This window comes from Montipora foliosa, chromosome 4, assembly GCF_036669935.1.
Source record: "Montipora foliosa isolate CH-2021 chromosome 4, ASM3666993v2, whole genome shotgun sequence".
NCBI classification, from domain to species: domain Eukaryota; kingdom Metazoa; phylum Cnidaria; class Anthozoa; order Scleractinia; family Acroporidae; genus Montipora; species Montipora foliosa.
In genome coordinates, this window is record NC_090872.1 from 26,396,590 (window position 1) to 26,416,589 (window position 20,000).

Consider the following 20,000-nt stretch of genomic DNA (forward strand, 5'->3'; position numbering starts at 1 on the left):
GTTCGCTCCTAGTTAAAGGCTCCAGATAGTGTGTAGTACATTTGACAGCTCGTGAATGAACTCTGGGGGTGGTGCAGCGGCGGAAACAGGCGTTGGGCCTCACGTTCTCTCATCCATTTGCTTTTAAAATTGATTTCACGCGTAATGATTTCAAAAACGATTTTTTGAGCAAAATTGTTGCGCAGAAGGTTATCGCCGGCAATGTCGGGTGTGATGAGTACTGCCATTGAAGTCAATCCAAAACTCGCAAGTGCATAAACGGCAGAGCTATATTGCGCGAGACAAGTATCCTGCACTTCGAATGACTTAGGGCCCCGATCAGACACTATTGTAGGTGCCTGTGCCGGTTCTCGGAAATGGGCACTATTCTGAACATAGCTTTTTGTTGGCGCACGAGCAAAAATTTGAGCACCGTACCAGGGCACGGGCACTACCTCCAAGGGTAGTACTCGGGCATCGTTCCCAAAAACGGGAACCTGTCTGAACACGCTTTTCTCAGTTCCCTTCGAGGCAGTCATGATAATGGCAGCCGTTGCAAACTGGACGAAGGAAGAAATCATTGCGTTGTTAGAACTGGGTTGTCTGAACAACGCCCATTTCAGTACCCGGGCACCTTAGTCCGAACGGGGCCTAAAAGACTCAAGCCAGATAAGTAAATAAAATAGGCACTCGCGGCGCACATGTAAGGAGTGCTGTTAAGGTCGGAATAGCCGCTCGTCTTGTCATGTTTGACACAGTGCAGTATGTATGTTCCACAACTGTGTAGATGCAGCAGCCTTTTCCAAAAGATTCAAGTTCCCCCCTCCTTATTGGTAGACGTAATAGATCATAATGTTGGTGTGTTAGTTTTTCACCAAATACCCAGGGTATGCCGCGCGGATGCGGCGGGGATCATCCGGGTGTGCGTAGTCCTCAGAACGACTTGACTGATGTTTCGATAACGTGAGCGGAAGTTATTTTCAGAGTCAAGTGATTTGTGTGGCGTCAGTAGATGGCAGTTAAGCCTAGTTGTCATTGGCTGTTGAGGTTTCGTTGAAGTGCTGGCTTCGGGCCTCGTTTAACTTCGTAACTTCTTCGTAACTTCGAAGTCTATCGGGAACAAGTGGGTCCACCTTGTCATAATAGTCTGTGCTGTCCATAACAACATTCACGCGTCCTTTGTCAAACGGGATGTATCACAATGTTCTCATCGTTCTTTCGTCGTTTCAGTGCTTGTCGTTCGTCTTTTGCCAGGTTGTCTGTACAGCCTGGTTTCACCGGCGACGCAAGCATACGCACAAGAAGCATACGCAAACTCAGTAGCTTGTTGTTCATTCAAGCCTTTTGTTAGAACAATAGACACTAATTAACAGTAAGTGAATGCGCCTGCGTTGTTGCTTGTGCTTATGCTTGAGTCGCTAGTGAAAAACAGGCTTAAGGACGGTGCCTACTATTGTTATTGCGCACACGTTCTGCGCATCTCGAGATACTCGGGTTTCCTATCAGTGATGCTTACCAATTCAGGGACATTTTTGCGCGCTTTAAAACTATCCGGAGAAAGTACATCTTAGTAAGTACTCTTGGTATCCAAAAAGAAAATTGGGGTGACCATGCATTTTTGAGAGATCATTAAACTTCAATTTGAGAAAACGCCATACATTGCTTTGCATTTTAAGCTTGTTACAAATATTATTCATGACTTATCTTTGGAAAATGCGTGGTTACCCCAAATTTTTCTTTTGGATTTCAACAACACTTGTTAAGATCTACATTTCCTGCATAATCATAAACCAGGGCAAAAATACCTTTGAATTAGTAGGCACCGTCCTTAAGAGAAGCTGATTGTATTGTCTTAGAAGGCTGCTCTGCATGATGCCTGTTCATTGGACAAATCAGGCGCGATTTAATTCAAGTCGACTTTATTTCATAAATTACTCTTGATGTGAAGAAGTTTATTTTTGTCCGGTAATAAATATGCTCATGATTCTCTGCTTAAGAAATCAACGACTGGTTCTCTTTAGTCTTGAGTTGAACCGCATTTTCTCATAATAATAATAAAAAAATTCAGTTTGAAATTCTCGGCAACTTTAGAAATCAAAAACAAAAGAAAATAAAAGGTTATTCTTCGAAAGATCTTTCAAGACAGCAATGATAAAAATGATGCCAAAAGTGAAATTGAATTTTATACTGCGCAAGAGTAATTGTACATGTAAGAAATTTCAGAACTATATTCAAGGGAAATTTCGATCATTTTTCCTTTTTACTTTCGCAAGTCCATGTATTAAGTTTAGGTAGCTTAAGCACGCGACGTTCCTAAGCCAGGAACGGAAACCGGAAGTGAAAATTTCACAAACCCAGACAGCAGTCCCTCCCAAGACTGTAAAAGTAATCGTCTCTCACAGAGAAAAGACACTTGGCAATATAAACGATAAATGGGTAGTGCTAAGACAAGATAGAGCGACTTTCGTATGACCTTGAAAAAGGGTTCGCAGTTTGTTTCACGGACCAATGTTTGGCAAGATTAAACCAAAGCTTCTCCTTATTCCCGCAAAGGAAACTCCTAATATGGACAGTAAACAGTTCGATTGCCCAATCACATTACTGCATTTCAAATGGACGTCAAAGCGAAATGCCGAATAGCTTTCCAGAAAGTTACAATGGAGAGATTACGTTGTCTGCATCCGCGTTCGCTAAGCCAATGAAAATTCGCGCTCGTTTGTTTTTGTTCGATAAGCCAATTCAATGTTTTGCATTTTTGTTTACGTTCTCTTTTTACGTTTATTTTTCAAGGTCATACACACACTTTTCCAAAATGGCCGCAATTTAAATATTCTTTTGTTTTTATTCAAATTAGCCCTTGCTGCCTCGTTCTTAAGTTTAAAATTCAAAAGAATATTTTGCCTTGAACGAGGCATCAAGGTCTAATTTGAATAAAAACATCTAAATGGCGGTCATTTTGGAAAAAGGTGTATGAAAGTGGCTCAAAAAGGAAAAAACATCACTTCCGGTTGCTGTCCGCGGCTAAAAAAACGTCGCGTGCTTAACGTCTTTTTAATTTTTCACGTACGACGATGGGGATTAAAATACGGCTGTTTGCCCTTTCATTAGCATTATGCTGACTGCACCGGAGATGTGGCAGATTAGAGTTGATATCGGTCACATTCTTCTGCTTCAACACAGCTCTGATATCCAGCACAGTACTGCAACATCAGCATCGCAAGTGCTTGGCTTCTCTCTTCAGATTTCTCCTAATACAAAGACACAAACAAAAATTGGAGAGGAATGTGAGCAGAATTTTACAAAGTAAGCGTTCAGTCAACTTTAAGTAAGATGCACGACCAGAACGAGAAAACTGATAGCTGACATGTTAGGGAAAGCATAAAAGGGACCCTTCCCTATTTAAAAAAATGTGGCCAAAAGTGCTTAATTTGTACTTATTAGAAAATCCGTCATAAAGAAAATTCCCTATCTTTTCCTATTTTTTTTTTTTATCGCATTCCAAAGAAGGCATTACAAACGATTCCCGTCACTGCCATCTTGAATTGCACACAAGGTATTGCGGGCTATTGACGGTTCGCGCACTTTTCGAGAAGTTCATGAATGAGAGAGTGTCATGCGGTTACCTGAACTTAAAACTAAGACCAAACTTCACAAGCGGACTCGGATAAAAGTTGGACAGGAGGGGGAGAATCGATTATATTTGGTATCGATTTCGGGTGACAATGACGTCACTCATGAGGAAACAAGCTTTCACTTACCAAAAGAGACTCAATGAAGGCTTTTTGTTTCCTTTCCTTCGCCCGCCTTCTTTGCTCGTACAACTCTGTCTGCGTTCCGTTCTCTTCATCAATTTCCACTTGTAATCTGTTCATCTGAGAAAGGCGGGAAAAGTCAGTTTTGTCAATTCTTTGTTTGAATGTAATGCGCGTATTCCATAGATGAAATGGCAGGCGACAGCCTCGGTCTCCGACCCAATCTCGCTTCGCTGCTTCCGAGAGACTCAGAGTCGAAATCGTCGATTTTACAAGAACAAGCAAAATGATCCGCTCCCAGCTGGCTTTAGAGCACTGCACAGGTGTGACAGATATCATGGGTTCAAATTCCGTGAAATCCTGACAGGGCTCGAAAAAATGCCCATGGCCCGACTCCCATTTGGGTAGAGAAAAACATATTTTCCTAGCAAATTGAACGAGTAAGCCGCTATAAAAATTCTCTTCGAGCCCATCATGAATTTTCCACGCGGGTTCCTTTCGTTACCGCCTAAGTTTCGTACATAATTGATCTAAAATCTAAAATCTAAAAAGAACAAGGCGTGCTATGTGTGCGACAACCAAGCGGTGCTTAAAATTGATATGGTCCGCAGAATTCAGCGCAAAATTTGTGTTGCGATCGTCGTTATAATGGTGTTCGGTTATCTCACCATGTCTTCCAGCTTATTTTTGCGAACCTCCGGCGGAAGATTACAAAACAGTTCCCTGCCAGCCTGAAACGAGTGCAAGAGCGAAATAACAAATCAACACACCAACATACGGTCAAATAAGTGCAAATTTCCCTCAAGAGCTTAGTTCAGTAAGTTTTTCATTTAAATAAATAAATAAATAACTAAATAAATAAATAAATAAATAAAAGTTTTTCATTGTGTCGTAAAAACCAGTTAATGGTACGAAATTTGGGCAGTCATAAAAGACGATAATATAAATTAATCACTGAACGAAAGGCAGCCCCAAGCGCGGTACCCTGCGAGCAGTTGGTTTCTCCTACACTTCCTGAGAGAGAAACCACTGTCAGCAACCGCTTGATTTTCCATCAAGCATGTGCGAAGTACGTCACACCCCACGTGATGTATTTGACATCACTTCGTCTTATTTCGCGGAAAATCATTACACAGCAGGCTCGCCCAAACGCAGCAGTTACGTAGCTGAACGCACGCGCAAGCGCCAAAACAAGTTTCCTAACTCGTTCTCCTGGTTTAAATTTGATTTATTCGTCCTTGGCGCTGGACGGCGGCTCACTCAAAGCAACTAAAGGTTGTTCGCAGTGGTTTCTCTCTGGGGAAGCGCAGGAGAAACCAACTGCTCGCAGGGTACAAGCGCAGGGAACACAATGAAAACAAATGTCAATGTTTACCTTCTAATTGGTTTAAAATAGACGCGAAATTCTCGGTTTGACAAAAAGGTCGTCAGAAGTTGCATGTGTGACATGTGAGAGAGTTTCTCCACAATTTCCATAAAACTGCATGCTGAAATATTGCAAATATTTCGCATATACGCTACTGACCTCTCGAACTCTTTCGGAAGTCTTAGCAATGTCATTCGCTTTCAGAATGTTTTCTTTCGTGGTCCAATCTTCTTCTTCCGCTTCCGGTATTTGGTCGCTGCTACCGTACTGCAAAATATGAAATTTCACTACGATTGAAACAACGTCGTTACTCGTAGTAGCCGAAAGCTTGCCAGAGTTTGCTAAGCATATTCTATATCATCGCATATGAAGTCTGTGCATTGTGCAGTACTCTGATATTGGCAGTGTTCACACTGGAACACGAACAAATTGCATGGACGAACAAATCGTCTCAGACTCTTGGCAACCTCTGACGTAAAAACGGAACGAACAAATTTCCAGACAACTTAGTCGTCTGAAAATTGTCCGTCTAGGAAGACGATTTATCCGTCCAGACGAAGAAGTTGACCTAATTCCAACCTTAATTCACGTTAGACCAACAAATTAGCAATCGCAGGAAATGGGACTAGCGATGGAAAATGGAAAGTTTTCAATATTGCGAGCGGAAGGGAGGTTGGCGCAAAAGATAAGGTTCGGCTGTATTCATGCGCTTATACTTATCCAGTTTGTCGGTGCACTGTCCACTTATGAATTTACGTCGGAAAACACTAGCAGAATTTCATATTAGTCCATTGAACCATAGGACAATTTGTTCGTCTTCGATTCTAATGTGAAAACGGCCATCGAAATGCAAGCATCGAGTACAGTATGCATGGATAGACACGTGCTATTTTGCAGTGTGTGGGGGTATGTATTTGTGCCATGTGGTAACGTCGCATAAACTAAAACAATCCTGGACAAATTCTCCGGTAAATTAGTTAAATTATGAATAGATACAAGTTTTCGACGAAGACTTGAGGAAACACGGAAATGATTAAACGATTACTGGTTCGGATGGCGGATGCTCTAACACTGAATCTAGTTTCATGGTCTAGCCCCCACGGGTAGTCGGAAGGTCGTAGATTCGACTCCCGAAAAGCACTCGGACTTTTTCCGAGTATTCCCGAGTCAACATCGAAAATTATGATCTCTTCATTTCACTCACTGGGGTTGACATCTAACATCTCCACCACTACAGTATTTAAATCACGTTTAACTGAGTTGGTTTGCAAGTGTGAACACGGCTCGGGCTTGTGTGTATACAACGTCACGGTAGGTTGGTGTAACGAAACAAAGAAATGGTAGCCTTGTTGGTGTCTAACCAAATGTCCTCTCTTGTTTAGGTTTAAACGATATGACCGCATATCACGTGGGTGAACAGGCTCCATAAGACATGTAACTCTCACCTCTGCGTCTTCGCTGGTTTCCGTTTGATCGCTGGTAACCAAGAGTTTCCTTTCGTCTTTATCAGAGCATTTTTCTCGTTTCTTAACGTTACGGTCCAGCTCTGATTCAGAGGAACCCTCTGCAATTGATTCCTGCCCATCTTTACTGTCTTGGCCTTCTTTCTCTTTCTTAAAATTGTTTCCTGACTTGGCTTCCGTTCTTGAAAACCAAGTAGGCGTTGATTTGGACGCACTGTTTCAATAGAATGAAGTAAAAATGATAACAATTTTATTTTTGGGCTTAGTTGAACAGTGTTCAAATAATAATAATAATAATAATAATAATAATAATAATAATAATAATAATAATAATAATAATAATAATAATAATAATAATAATAACGATAACAGGACCAAAGCGACTGTCGAACACACTTCAATAATCCGAGATTACTACTAGTTATAACTTAATCACTGCTTACAGTCTAAAGCTCCCTTATTTAGCCGTGCAAAAGTTCCCCACAAATTGGCCCGACAGTAAAGCAAATCAAACGCAACAAAGGATTCTAATAAGAGAGGAAAACCAGGAAACCCAGAGAAAGAAGAGTAGAGAACCAACGAACTCAACCCAAATTGAACGTTGCGTCTGAGAATTAAATCCGGGCCACACTGTCTGGGCCCATTTCTAGTTATGGTCCAAAAGCTGGAAGTATGGTGAAAGTCTCAACTCTGGTACATCCGACCGGTGTTACGCAAGTCGTAGCTTCGCCAAATATCTGGATTAGGATTTTTCAGTTGACCCTTCAGGTGCTGTCCCTTCGCCCCATGTCAAGCAACTAATATATCGTCTATTTAGAGCGGTTTTCAATTGAGTGTCGAAAGTAATTAGCGAATTGCTTTGGTTTTTCATTACTTTACTCGGTGATTGGTTCAAAGTTCTCGCGCCATTTTTTTCAACCAATCAGAACCAAAACCAATCGTGGCTCGCGCGTGCACATTTTCCCGCGCTTTGCGTCGGCTACGTGTAATTACTTCGAGTTTTGATTGGTTTACTGGATTGTCTCCTTTCTTTTTGATTGGCCAAAGTAATTACTTTGGTTTTGGTTTTACGACACTCGATTGAAACTCGTTCAACTGGTACATTACACAATCATCACTATCAAGCAAATCTCAACAGACACCGTTACTGTTAAAATAAAAAAGGCTTCTCACAGTGAGATCCATGTATGAAACTTTTTCTATCTGAATTACTGCTTCATACAAATAAAGTAACTCTTACTGGACGCAATGCGTGTAACTCATACAACTTTGTAAACACTTCTTATGGCATATCATGGCACAAATTCTACACTGGAAGGCAACTTTGGTCCAAACCTAGATGACAAGAAGAAAAGAAAACCATGTACACCACCATAAATTATGAAATTGAAGAATGCCTTGAGTGAGTTGCTCGCGGACAGAGTGTGAGCACTGCCAGAAAAATATCATCTACATCTCAAGCAGCTATTATAAACGTTGTCAGCTACGGGAATTGCTTTCAAAAACAATAATCTCAACTACTTACTCAACGGAACGAACAGACCTAGAACAGCTGAGTTGCGTCCTATATAGACTCATTCAAGGAAAATTGGAGCCAAGCTTCACCCTAAGCTTCAACGTCCGCTCGATTTTGTTGAATGCTGTCGATTATTATTTGACGCGGGAGAGGCAAATCACTTAGGATTGGTAAGCCTCTACCTCGCGCTTGAATGAGCGCAAAGGTCCGAGGCGGTTTTATCGATCTACAGATTTGCCCAGAAGTACGAGATCATAAAAGAGAGTTTTTCCAAGACTGAAACTATGCGAGCTTTGGACATTCCGCCATTTCTTCATTAATTCTTCTCATTAAAGTCTTTTTTGGCTCAGTAAGGAAGAGATAGGGAGGACATCAGATTTCTTTGGACGGGAATACTGTACTTTAAAATTGATAACTCTAAGCGCAATAAAAGCCAAAAGTCGCGTTTGTCAGTTTGGAAATGAGCGGCGGAGCATGGAGAAGAGGAACAAGGAAAGCCCCCTAAACCACCATGATAGCAGAGCCTTTCTTTTGGCGTTCACGAGAAAGACTCTGCATGAATCGAGTAAGATCTTTATTGAGCATGCGCTGCATGTTGCCAGAATACAGTCTCGAACCCAAGCCTGATAGGCCAGATCTCGCCGCCATCTTGGTTTTTCACGGTATAGCGGACTCAATTATAACCATCGGTTTTATCACTAAACGGATGCTCGCACTGGAAAAACCAGTTTGACGAGAGCAAACAAGATGGGCTAGGCCAGACGTTCGGGCTGCGGCGGTTTCAGTAAAGAAAAAGATAAAAAGAGGCTCTGCTCGCAGGGTGTCCCTAAACCGTCCACCATACGGTGTTGGCAGTAGATTTCCCAGCTGTACCGATGGTACGCGAGTTTCAATCAGAGTAACTTTAACCGTCACACTTTGCTCAGTTATTTTTCCATTGACCTTCATTTTGGTAAACTATATTTAGGTTGCAATTCCATCTATTTTCTGCCTGACGTAGGCCGTAAGCCTTATTAGTAAACAAGGTATCGACAATTAAAATTAGGAGCGATCAGTTAAGGAAGAAGAATAGCGACACACACGGCTAGCTCCTTCCGATGAAGATTCGAGACGCTTTACTAATGATTTTAAAAAAGCCAGTAAAGGGATAAACGTTCATGGTAATATTCCTGAAAGAAACGTAAGACACATACCTTTTTATTGCAGTAGCTACATCTTGTGGGGAAATGGAACTGGGTTAAAATAAACTGATGCTTTGGGGGCTCCAGGCTGAAATAAATTATCAGGAATTGTTAGTGTCAACACATGCTTCAGAGTGAATTTGGGTTAATGGTAAAACCGGGGTAACCGGAGAAAAACACCTCGGTGCAGAGTAGAAAACCAACAAACTCAACCCACATATGACGCCGAGTCTGGGAATAGAACCCTCGCCACATTGGTGGGAGGCGAGTACTCTCACAAACTGCGCCATCCCCGCACCCTGAAAAGCAAAGGATATTAAAACTGGACGTGCATCCAGAGTTCTCCTTATCACACGGTAACCGGTAAAATTTACCGCTTGTAAGAGCACTTATTACCGCCTGCAAACGCTCAGAAGTTGCTTAGCCATTGCAGAACGTCCAACATTAACCAAATGCTTTACCGGTTTGAAAAGGTCCCTTCCATCTTGTGCTGAAAACTAGGGAGAACCCTGTGCATCTAACATTTCTGGGACATAACTGTGCCACAATGATTGATCCCGGAGCATAGCACAATAAGCAGACCACAGGCAGACTACAGGCAGGTGTTATTGGCTGCGGCTCGATTTTGGGTCAGGCCTCGCTTGTTCAAAAGGTGCCGGAGTAACGCTATCCACTGGATAAGGTAAAGGCAAAGGTACACCTTATTTAACGTCGGTAATTCCTTTATCCTCTAGAGCGAGGGTATTCTCCCAGGAAGTCGACCGTGCGCTCATTTTACCCCCCTCTTTCCATCAGTGCTCCGTTTTAAGGGTCCAAGGATCGAACTCGGGACACTAACCGCGCACTAACCGACTGTGCCATCCTTGCGCCTAAATCACTTTCAAGCGGATAAACACTAGCAAAACCAATTTAGTTATCCAGTGGATAGTGCCACTCACCCGTCGAAAAACTGGGGCCAGGTGGAGATCGACTGAACCCCGGCTCATATGAGATCGTAGGGATGGCAGGCGAAGATGATAACCACTACGCCAACCTGACTCCCTAGGGGGGCATTCCTTAACGCTCACCCATCCAAGTATTAAACCCGTATGACCGGACGTAAGTTCAAAATCAACAGGAACTGGTGTTTTGCACTGGTCACGTCGTACGCCGCCTTTAGTGTGTGCGAAACGGCCACAATTTGTGACACTGAAGAAATGCGGCGATTTCTGACTTAGCTTCACAAGTAGCCCGGTAACAAGTCATCAGCGGATTCAAAACACTGTCGAGAAGGTGTATCAGGTAAACTTTTACTTATGTAGATGAGAAACCTCGCATACCTTTCAAGAGTGTCCTTTCCTTGGCTTTCATCCTGGAAGAATGAGTAAAAGGAAAAGCTAAGCCATCAAAAGTAATCTTTCAAGTGAGTGACGTCGAATGTACTGTCAGAATTGTGTTGCCTTTCGATCCAAACAAAATTTCTTTTTTGCTTTTTCTTTTTTTTTTTGGGAGGGGGGGAGGGTCAAATATCAGTCACGCTATGTCACGTCACATCAAGTCAAAGCCATGCAAGTCTTATCCATGCGCTATATCCAACCACGTCCAACAGTGAAATTTCCGCAATATCATCCTACGTAACGTTTTTTCACGCTAACTGTATCAGTTGATACCTTGTGTTCGGATTCCGCCAGCAAGTCCACTTTCTCCAATATGGTTTCATCGCAGTCAACCAGTGACGGCATGTGTCGAAATATCAGTGTGACATCACCGCAATAAAGCCTCTCCTTAAGATCAGGGTGATTACGTAGGTAGGACTGACTAAAGAAAGAACAGCCAAATAAGTCAATATTCAATTGAAAGTGACTGAAAATCTTAACATACAGGTGGCCATTCTCACGGTACACAATGATACGCTAAACTCAATTTCCTGCATTAACTAATCCAACTAAATGCCGAGCACCCTTTATGGCCAGAAAAGCAAACAGTTTTGTTGCGTTGTATCAAAGTCCACTGTTTTAAAACACTGGTGAACGCTAAACTGATCCCTCAAGATTCCAGGTCATTTTAAAGAACGTTAACCTTCGAATCTGACTCTTACACTAAATAATAAACTTGAAATTACTTTGATATGATTCTGTCTGAATGTGGAGTAGCCAGCACATAACATTGTTCGTGCCTCTTGGACGACAAAGACAGGCATTGAAAGGCAATATCCATCAAAGGAATGGTTACCTGCAAAATAAATACAAACACAAACAGCGGAAGAAAAGATGAAGTCAAAAGTTGACCTGGATAAAGGCACTAGTAGTTTGCTACAAAAAAAAAAAAAAAGACAGACGCATGAAATTCAAAGATTGCTACCGAAAGGCGAACAAATTTTGCGAGTTGCGGGATCCTCGATCCCGTAGCTTTTGCCCGGGCGGGGGTCATACGGGAGCAAATCCAAGGAAACACCTCCGCAGGAAGTCATAATGAAATACAGCTATTTGCCACTCCCTTCGGGGCGTTTTGGAAATAATTTACGATTTCGGCCATACTGATTTTTTGGAGTTTACAACCCTTCGAGAAAGACGACTGATTCCACCACCAAGGCCATCTACAGTACATCTGTATCTACCAGTCTCGGTATCCGGCAAAGTCCCTTTGACTTAAGGCTGTTTCTCCAAAGATGGCCCGGTACACTATAAGAACGAATGTAGTCGTTACATGAAAATATCCTGTGTTGAAGTTGAATCAATATAGATTGTTGCATACAAATAAACATTGTTGAATTTTGCGACAAACAGCCAACCATAAGTGGCTTCTCATGATTTCGAGAGGCAAAGGCAAAATCGACTAAGCTTCAATTAGAGGAAATAAAAATTTGTCTTACGTATCCCAGTAACAAGTCCTTCTCATTTTTCTCGTGCGACTTGCTCCAAATGCAGACATTAAGATACTGGTCATTTTTGAGAATGTCGAACTTAACAGTTTCATTCCACACTGGTTCCTGAAAGAAGAGGAAAATAGCAAAAATGCTGTATCAGTTAAGGCAACTTAAGGTGGCTGGAACCAGTTTCACTACTTTTAGAGACCTTCTTATTAGATGGGTTATAATTACTATACTGTATCACGTAACAGCAATGTTATGGTACCACATCAAACACCAATTATTGCTTAACGAAATGCGCTCACTATTTTTACGTAATAGGTTACTATGGCAACACGAAAGCTCTCCAAAAACACCCTATATTTCGTCTTTTCTTGCTTATATCTCACAATGGTCTACCAAAGTATCTCTCTGAAGAACTAGAGGAATTCAGCGCAGTGTACTTAGAATAATTTTCCCAGATTTATGCTACCAAGAAGCTCTTAAAGAGTGCAATATTGTCACCCTCTACCAACGGCGCCAATTGCTGACGGAGCGCCTATTCAATGCGATCAAAGAAAAGTGCTGCCACAAATTACATGGCCTTTTGCCGTCACGTAATCTTAGTACCGCAGCCTTAAGGAGAAAGCGCGCTTTTAAGGTACCTTTTTGCAGAACAAACAGACTAAAGAATAGTTTTATCATGTACAACGCGGCTATTTCCTATTGGCTTTATCATGTATAATGCGGCTATTTCTTAAATTTCATCACATATATATATATATATATATATATATATATATAGTATTTTTAGCTTTTTTAAATTTAGTTTTTCATCTTTTGTGTATTTAGTATTAAGTAAACATTTGTACAGTCCGTAATCCAGCCTTTTGGCTGCAATGGATTTTTAATAAAGCTATATTGTATCTATCTAAATTCCCACGAACTTCTTTTAGATTTCCAATGGCGTAGAGGCAGACTCAAACCCGGGATACATTAGGGAATTTAAAGGAAACCTCCATTAAAACAAGAAAATAACTTTTAAGCACAAAACATAATGTTTACAATCTGACATTTTCGACCTCGAAAGGGTTTGTATCCAAAACTAATGAATTTCAAAACGCTTGTTTTGATTTCCACCTTAATTTCCCGTGATGTCAGCAAATTTGAAGTTTTGAGCATACAAATGTAAACCTCAGTTTCATTCTCTATTTTTACTTTAAAACCGCTTGTAAATCGTAAGTCCATAGTACTGGAGGGCGAATGCTCTCAGCAATACGCTAGGTCCACACCGCAGCTCAATTAAAAGAATGAAGTTGCTATACTAGATGCGCGTATATTTGACTTCAAGCAAAAACCTCTTTCGTGCATTGTCCACGTGAGTGGGTAGGTTAACTGTTTCAAATGTACAGCAGTAAAAGACACTCAGGATAAGGGGTTCATCTTTGCTTAGAACTCTTCGTGTCTGTATTTCGTCAACTTACCGCGCTTGCCGGAACCAGCTTCGTTTTCACGTTATCTGGTCCATCCAGAACTGTCTGTGAAGGCGCAGAAGCTTGTTCGATTCCTGAAGTGGGTGTATCAATTGTTCCATTAGACGGTACAGTTCTTTTGTCCATTTCCTGAGCGACCTGGTCGGAGGTCTTTTTCAAAATCATTGACGACTCTTGCTTTTTGTCAATAACCGGCAATCCATTTGCTTTTTGATCTCTGTGTGTAATAAATGCAAATAGGGTTTGTCTACATTAGCAAAGAGGAAAGTGAAAGTCTTGCCAGTCGCTGAGTACTGAAAAGGCAAAAATGCTGAATTTTCCTCAATGTACTGAGGTTCATTTGACGTTTTCCAATTGCACAATAGGGAGTTTAAGAAACCACGACGGCTACAGCAACGAAAATGTCACTTCAAAAGATAAGTTTGAGCTATTCTAACTATTTCATGATTATTCCATCTCCTTTATATTATTCAATATAAAACTGGATTGGTATGGACGGATTTTAAGTAAAGAGTGAGACTGAAAGATTCACTTCAATACATAGTTTGTCCACGTCGTCATCAAAATCTAAAAGTGCCCTCTGATTAAAAAAAAAAAAATCACTTCCCTTTTTTCTTCAGATTTTGAAAGGATGTTTTCTTAACACCTGACTGGCAAAATTTGAGATTTGATTTTTATCCAAAGGCCGTTTACTTGAGTGTAAGTTTTGGATTCCACGGTCCGCCATTACTCACGTTCAAAATTGACCGATTGGACCACAGGGGGTTGGATCCAGGGAAAAGTGACGAAAAAGTCTCACTAGCGTAAAATTTAAAATTTAAGCTTGAGAATGCAGTTTATTATACTGATATGCAAAACGCGAGTTTTTAAGTCTGAAAGCTCAAAACTACCGTGCTGCACATTAACTTTGCGGCGTACACATGTATCGAATTATTAAACTAATAATATTACTACTTTTTAGCGTTGTCGTTGCCGTAGGCATCGTCGTTTCTTAAACTTCCTAATATAGTTACTTGGTTAAGATCGAAGGTTTCCAACTAATTAACCCCTTTCCCTTTTATTTCAATCCGCTAAAAAGTCGAAACTGGGATTTACTGGCAGTACAAACAGTTTGAGCGACTTTCGTACATGACCTTGAAAAAGTGTTCGCAATTCATTTCACGGACCAAAGTTTCGCAAGATTAAAACAAAGCTTCTCCTTCTTCAGTTCGGAAGACCTTAGACAGCAATGACCAGAACCAGGTTGCTGACCAGCGGTTTTTGTTAAAACAATCATGGTTTGCTGGGGGTGCTCAGTCTCACGGGCTCAGAAAACCTGGCTGTGGTCATTGTTATTTAAGGTTTTTTCTTCAATTCCTGCAAAGGAACTCCTAATATGGGCAGTAAACAGTTCGATTGCCCAATCACATTACTGCATTTCAAATGACGTCAAAGCGAAATGCCGATCGCTTTCCAGAAAGTTCCATGGAGAGATAGCGTTGTTTGCATCAGCGTTCGCTAAGCCAATGAATGTTCGCGCTCGTTTGTTTTCGCGCCATGAGCCAATTAAATGTTTTGCACTTTTGTTTACGTTCTGTTTTCACGTTTATCTCTAAAGGTCATATGAAAGTCGCTCTATTAGAAAATAAAGAAATGCAACCTTGTAACTTGATCTTCAATCCCAGACTTAGCTTGAGCACAGGATTCTTTACTTTCAGCCCCATGGGGAGCCTTATTTCCTGAAGACAAAATATAAAAAATGGATAAACTTTGCTAAGGCAATGCAACCAAGGCTTTCTGAGAAGATGGACCTGACACTCAAAATGTCAGAGCGGTTGAAACTCACTCTAATCTAAAATGCAAACTTTTTACGACTTCATTTCAACTTCGCTTCCCGTTAACAGATGTATCCTGAAGTACAAAACGAAGAAACTAAATTCTCGGTGTTTAGAATCGCAAAACAATGGATCGGTTCTGAATCGAGTGTCGTACAACCATGAACGAAGTGTCTTCACGGCAACAGAGTTAGTGAAGACGACGACAACGACTACGAGAACGCCACTTAAGCAATAGAGGACGTTTTTCCGTGTTTCCATAGCCTTATCTAAACACGAGGGGGAGTTGGGAGAATTCTCGACAGTTATGCAAACCCGAGACGCAGTCGAGGGTTTGCATCACTGTCGAGAATTCTCCCAACTCCCCCGAATGTTGAGATGAGGCTATGGAAACACGGAAAAACGTCCTCTATTGCTTTTATAAAATATTTCTCAAAGGTAATTCGACAAATGAAGGAAAATGCTGGTTTTTTAACTTCTAGATTCAAACAGATTTTCTTGATACACGCTCATATTTCCTACCAGCCAATCAAAACGCGCGTCTGACAACACAACCAATCAAAATTCGTGTGATATCATAGCCGTGTTTCCATACTCTCATCTAAACACAGCTATTGACCAATGAGAGTGCGCGTACTATCCTAATTATTTTATTAAAAAACCAATAGGTTTAATTAGCAAAAACAATAGCCCTGCACGCCCTGTAAGTGCGTTTTACATTTTGATACATTTCTTTGCCGTTCTCGTCTTGACAACGACGTGAAATTTCGTGAAATGATCAAATTTGATGTCTTGTGGAGAACGCGAACACCTGAAGATAAATTTCAAATATCCTCTCTGAATGTCTACACCGTTCTTACCAATTTTATTCTTGAAATGTGGACTCGACTTTCCATGCCGAGCGACACAGTAACGGGAAATAATTAGGGAGCTTACGAAACGACGACGCCGACGGCAACGACGACGATACAAAACGATAGGTTTAATCAGCAAAAACAATGGCTCTGCACGCTCTGTACGTGCCTTTTACATTTGTGTACATTTCTTTGCCGTCATCTCCTAAATGACGACGTAAAATGACCAAATTCAAGGTTCTGTGGAGGACGTTAGCATATGACGATGAATTTTCAGTTCTCTCTCTACGCTTCCAACTCACTCATACCAGTTTAATTCCTCGACATTCATAACACATTTCCTCGTAGCCGTCGTCGTCCTCGTTTCGTAAGCTCCCTAATATTTTTGGACGACGTACTCGTAGCAGTCGTCGTCGTCCTTGCTTCAGGTCCCTAATATTGGCCAATCAAAGCAAACGTAGAAAAACCGAGGTGAACCAATCAGAAGAAGCCACATAACAGCGTACAAGCGCGGGAAATGAGTACAAGGCAGACTTCTGCTTATACCTTGCTTATACCTGGTTGAGAAAGTAGCGCTCGATCTTCGCGCGATCGACCGCTCGATCACGTTTCAGCAACGAAAACCAAAAATCTTTATCGGCTCAGGAGCCCATCACTAAGAGCGAACAACTCCCATAATTCGGTCTCGGTATTTTCAAAGACCAATCTATTTTTAAAATACCTTTTCCGCAAAAAAACAAAGGCAGTTTTGGTTCGGTGATGCCAAAACGACAAGTTAGTTTCTTGTGATTGGTCATCGGGTTCCAGTGGCAGTCTCATTCGCGGAAAATAAACCAGTCCATGAAAACGCTGTGACAGGAATATAGGGCTGTAGTTCGCTCCTGATCGGGCTTATCTGTCTCTAGCCTATAAAATAGCAAACCTTGTTTTAATTTCTGCTTTTCTGCCTTTTGTCCCAGCTCTGTACTGGTTGATAGCATTTCTCGCACAGCAGATTTCGCCATCTCACTGTCTGCGTCTTCGAACAGTGGCACCACAATGTTGACGAATTCATCCTCTGACTCGCTGTTATTGCTCAGCGCCACGTTCTTATAGTCAACCACAGTCTTTACCTGTTCTTTCTCTGGGATGTCCTGCTTCAGTTGTTGAATAAGTCTGGTTGGAGGTCGTTGAACTGTGGCAGTGAATCTAGAGAGTAACAGACGGTAAGACAAGGTAAGGTCCGACCATTCCAAGGTCAGGTCATGTCTTGACTTTGGTACAAGTTGTTGCCTATTTTGTAACAATCTCCATCAACAAAACCAGACAAGAGGCCGACCGTTGTCGAGGGCAACCCCAAGGCTCCTTTTTTTTGGCTTCTACCGTTTTAATACGATGGGGGGGGGGGGGGGGTGTGTGGCGACTATGAATGTAGGCAAGTTGACCGGTATTCGGCACTCCTATCCTGTTGCGCACAACTTAAAAAATAAATAGATAAATATAATATAATAATAATAATAATAATAATAATAATAATAATAACTGGCAGTGCTAATCACTCTTTTCTTGCAGTCTTGGGGACTGAATTGCGAAAGGACACAGATCATGAGATCGGGCTGAAAGCATACGAAGGCGCCTCTGGCAGCAACTGTACAGTCCATGTTTGATCTCAGAGCACAGCACCACAACGAGATGGTAATTAGCTGTTAGTCGATTTTGATGAGGGAGGAAAACCGGAGTACCCGGAGAAAAACCCTCGAGTCAGGTTGAGATCTAGATCGACTGAAACTCAGCCCACATGCAAACCGGGGCCAGAGATGAACCTCAGTTAGCAATGGTGGGAGGCCCGATAACCGAACTCACCTGGATGGACAGCTGAGTAAACTTTGAGGCGTGCGCACTAGGATTCGAACCCGGAGTGCTTGGAGGCAGTTCGCAAGCGATGTCCACTAAATTACTCACCACCTATGTGCGCAACGGGAGGAATGCCGCTACCCACACGGCCACAAGGGTTGCCTTGACGACTGCGGTCGGCAGGTCTCTTGTAACATCTCGGCCAATTTCCATCAAAACTATGAAAAAGTTATTTAGCAGACTTTCCCACCTTGCATGCCTGATAAGCTGTGACATGAAGAGACGGGAAAAACCAAAACAAATGACGTTCTTTTGGTGCTGTATTGTTATTTTCTTCTTCCAATGGTGAATCATTTCCATAACTTCGAAGTCCTTTGCTGCGCAATCTTTTTTCGATCTACAGTTTACTTACAATCAATAACGGATAGCAAGTACAAAAGGAACTTACGACACAAGGCTCACTACTTCAACTTACATTACAACTTTTGAAGTGAAGCCATGATTCTCGCTGTTATGGACGCAATTAATTTTTAGCAATTGCGTAGAGAAGCCTGACAAATTCAGGACTTCAACGGGGTTTGAACCCGTGACCTCTTGATACCGGTGCGACTCTCTAACCAACTGAGCTATTAAAATTGCGTTCATCCAACGTAACTGCGAGGATCATAGATCGACTTGATTTTATATCCGCAGTTCAAATGAATCCTTCCATATATAATTTCATTCGTAGATTGAAGCTCTTGTACATAATTTAAATCAGAAAAATTTTAATTGTTTTTCTCAAAATTACTACCAATTGCGGAGCGGCAAACTTGGCGAAACTTGAAATTTCGCAAAATAACAAAAACACCGGATGTTCTTTTGACAAAGTACCTGATTTTGTTCTTGATCATCTTGGCAGCTTGTTTCAGCGACTCTATCTTGTGTCCATCTATAGCCACAAGAATGTCTTTCGCCATGACACCGGCTGAATAAGCTGGAGAATCAATGACTATAGTCTCGATTACAATGGCTTTACCAACATCATCTTCATTGATCTCTGTACTGAGTGTAAGACCAAACGAAATGTCATTGGTTTCTCGACTTATTGGAACCTGGGGAGAACGAACCACAAAGCCATTTTGCTAAACAATACCTCAGAGACTTTTACCACTGATGTTCTGAGCTACAGAGAGTTCGTTGTATATTTTCTATCGCACGTCTTCCTCAATTGATCTGTCTTAATTGTCTGCTTTGCTTCTAGTTTGTACACCAACAATATACATGTAAACTAGCCAAAAAGCTTTAGAAAATAAGTTAAACACAAAATCATTTCTCTTCATAGTTGTATTAATATATTCGCAGCTGTTGCCATTGTCTTCATCTTTCTCATCACGATTTTTGTTATTTGTTTTATTTGCGGTGTCAACTGAAAAGCAAGAGAGCAACAAAGTTCACACAGGAGAGCTCGTTTGCTCAATTTCATTCACTGGCTTGTTCTCCCTTTGCATGTTGGTTTTTAGATAAGAACATCATTTGTTTTACACAGAAAGACATTCTCGTAACATCCCGTTGTGACCTTCTTCATGGAATGAAGTGAAATAGAAAGCATGACACAAACTTAACAGGAAAGTTGTAGTAAAGGCTAATAAATTATAATTGTGTATTATCAGGTTAGAACAAAAACAGCATACCTCAAATGTAGGCCATCTGGCTCTTTTACTCTCTGCAAGCCTACTCCATGGGAGCAAGTCTACAGAAAGGCTACAATACTGCCACGCCCAGTTCTCCAATTCAGGTAGACGACTACACCCCAGCACAGTGACTTCTAAAGCACCAACAGTAACCAGACCATTATGAACATAGACCTCCTGGGTTTCATCTTGAGGTGAGAGCTGCTCAAAGAAAGGACTGTGCCGGACATTATAGCTGGGAAGTGTGTG

At 41.5% G+C, this 20,000-nt stretch overlaps 1 protein-coding gene across 1 annotated transcript in view; it reads right to left on the minus strand.

Moving 5' to 3' along the window:
* Window positions 1–1,887: 1,887 nt before the first annotated feature.
* Window positions 1,888–20,000, minus strand: part of LOC138000459 (PDZ domain-containing protein 8-like) — a 25,834-nt gene continuing 7,721 nt past the window's right edge. The window contains exons 4-19 of the mRNA XM_068846899.1: window positions 19,752–20,000; window positions 18,952–19,172; window positions 17,168–17,433; window positions 15,217–15,295; window positions 13,569–13,794; window positions 12,109–12,225; window positions 11,359–11,468; window positions 10,907–11,054; window positions 10,577–10,608; window positions 9,270–9,345; window positions 7,801–7,895; window positions 6,543–6,774; window positions 5,257–5,364; window positions 4,400–4,462; window positions 3,738–3,851; window positions 1,888–3,227 (exon numbers count right to left, since the gene is read on the minus strand). The exon at window positions 19,752–20,000 is cut by the window's right edge and continues 105 nt beyond it. Of these exons, the coding sequence (XP_068703000.1) occupies window positions 3,120–3,227; window positions 3,738–3,851; window positions 4,400–4,462; window positions 5,257–5,364; window positions 6,543–6,774; window positions 7,801–7,895; window positions 9,270–9,345; window positions 10,577–10,608; window positions 10,907–11,054; window positions 11,359–11,468; window positions 12,109–12,225; window positions 13,569–13,794; window positions 15,217–15,295; window positions 17,168–17,433; window positions 18,952–19,172; window positions 19,752–20,000 (2,244 nt within the window). The 3' untranslated portion in view covers window positions 1,888–3,119. The remainder of the gene's footprint in view (window positions 3,228–3,737; window positions 3,852–4,399; window positions 4,463–5,256; window positions 5,365–6,542; window positions 6,775–7,800; window positions 7,896–9,269; window positions 9,346–10,576; window positions 10,609–10,906; window positions 11,055–11,358; window positions 11,469–12,108; window positions 12,226–13,568; window positions 13,795–15,216; window positions 15,296–17,167; window positions 17,434–18,951; window positions 19,173–19,751) is intronic.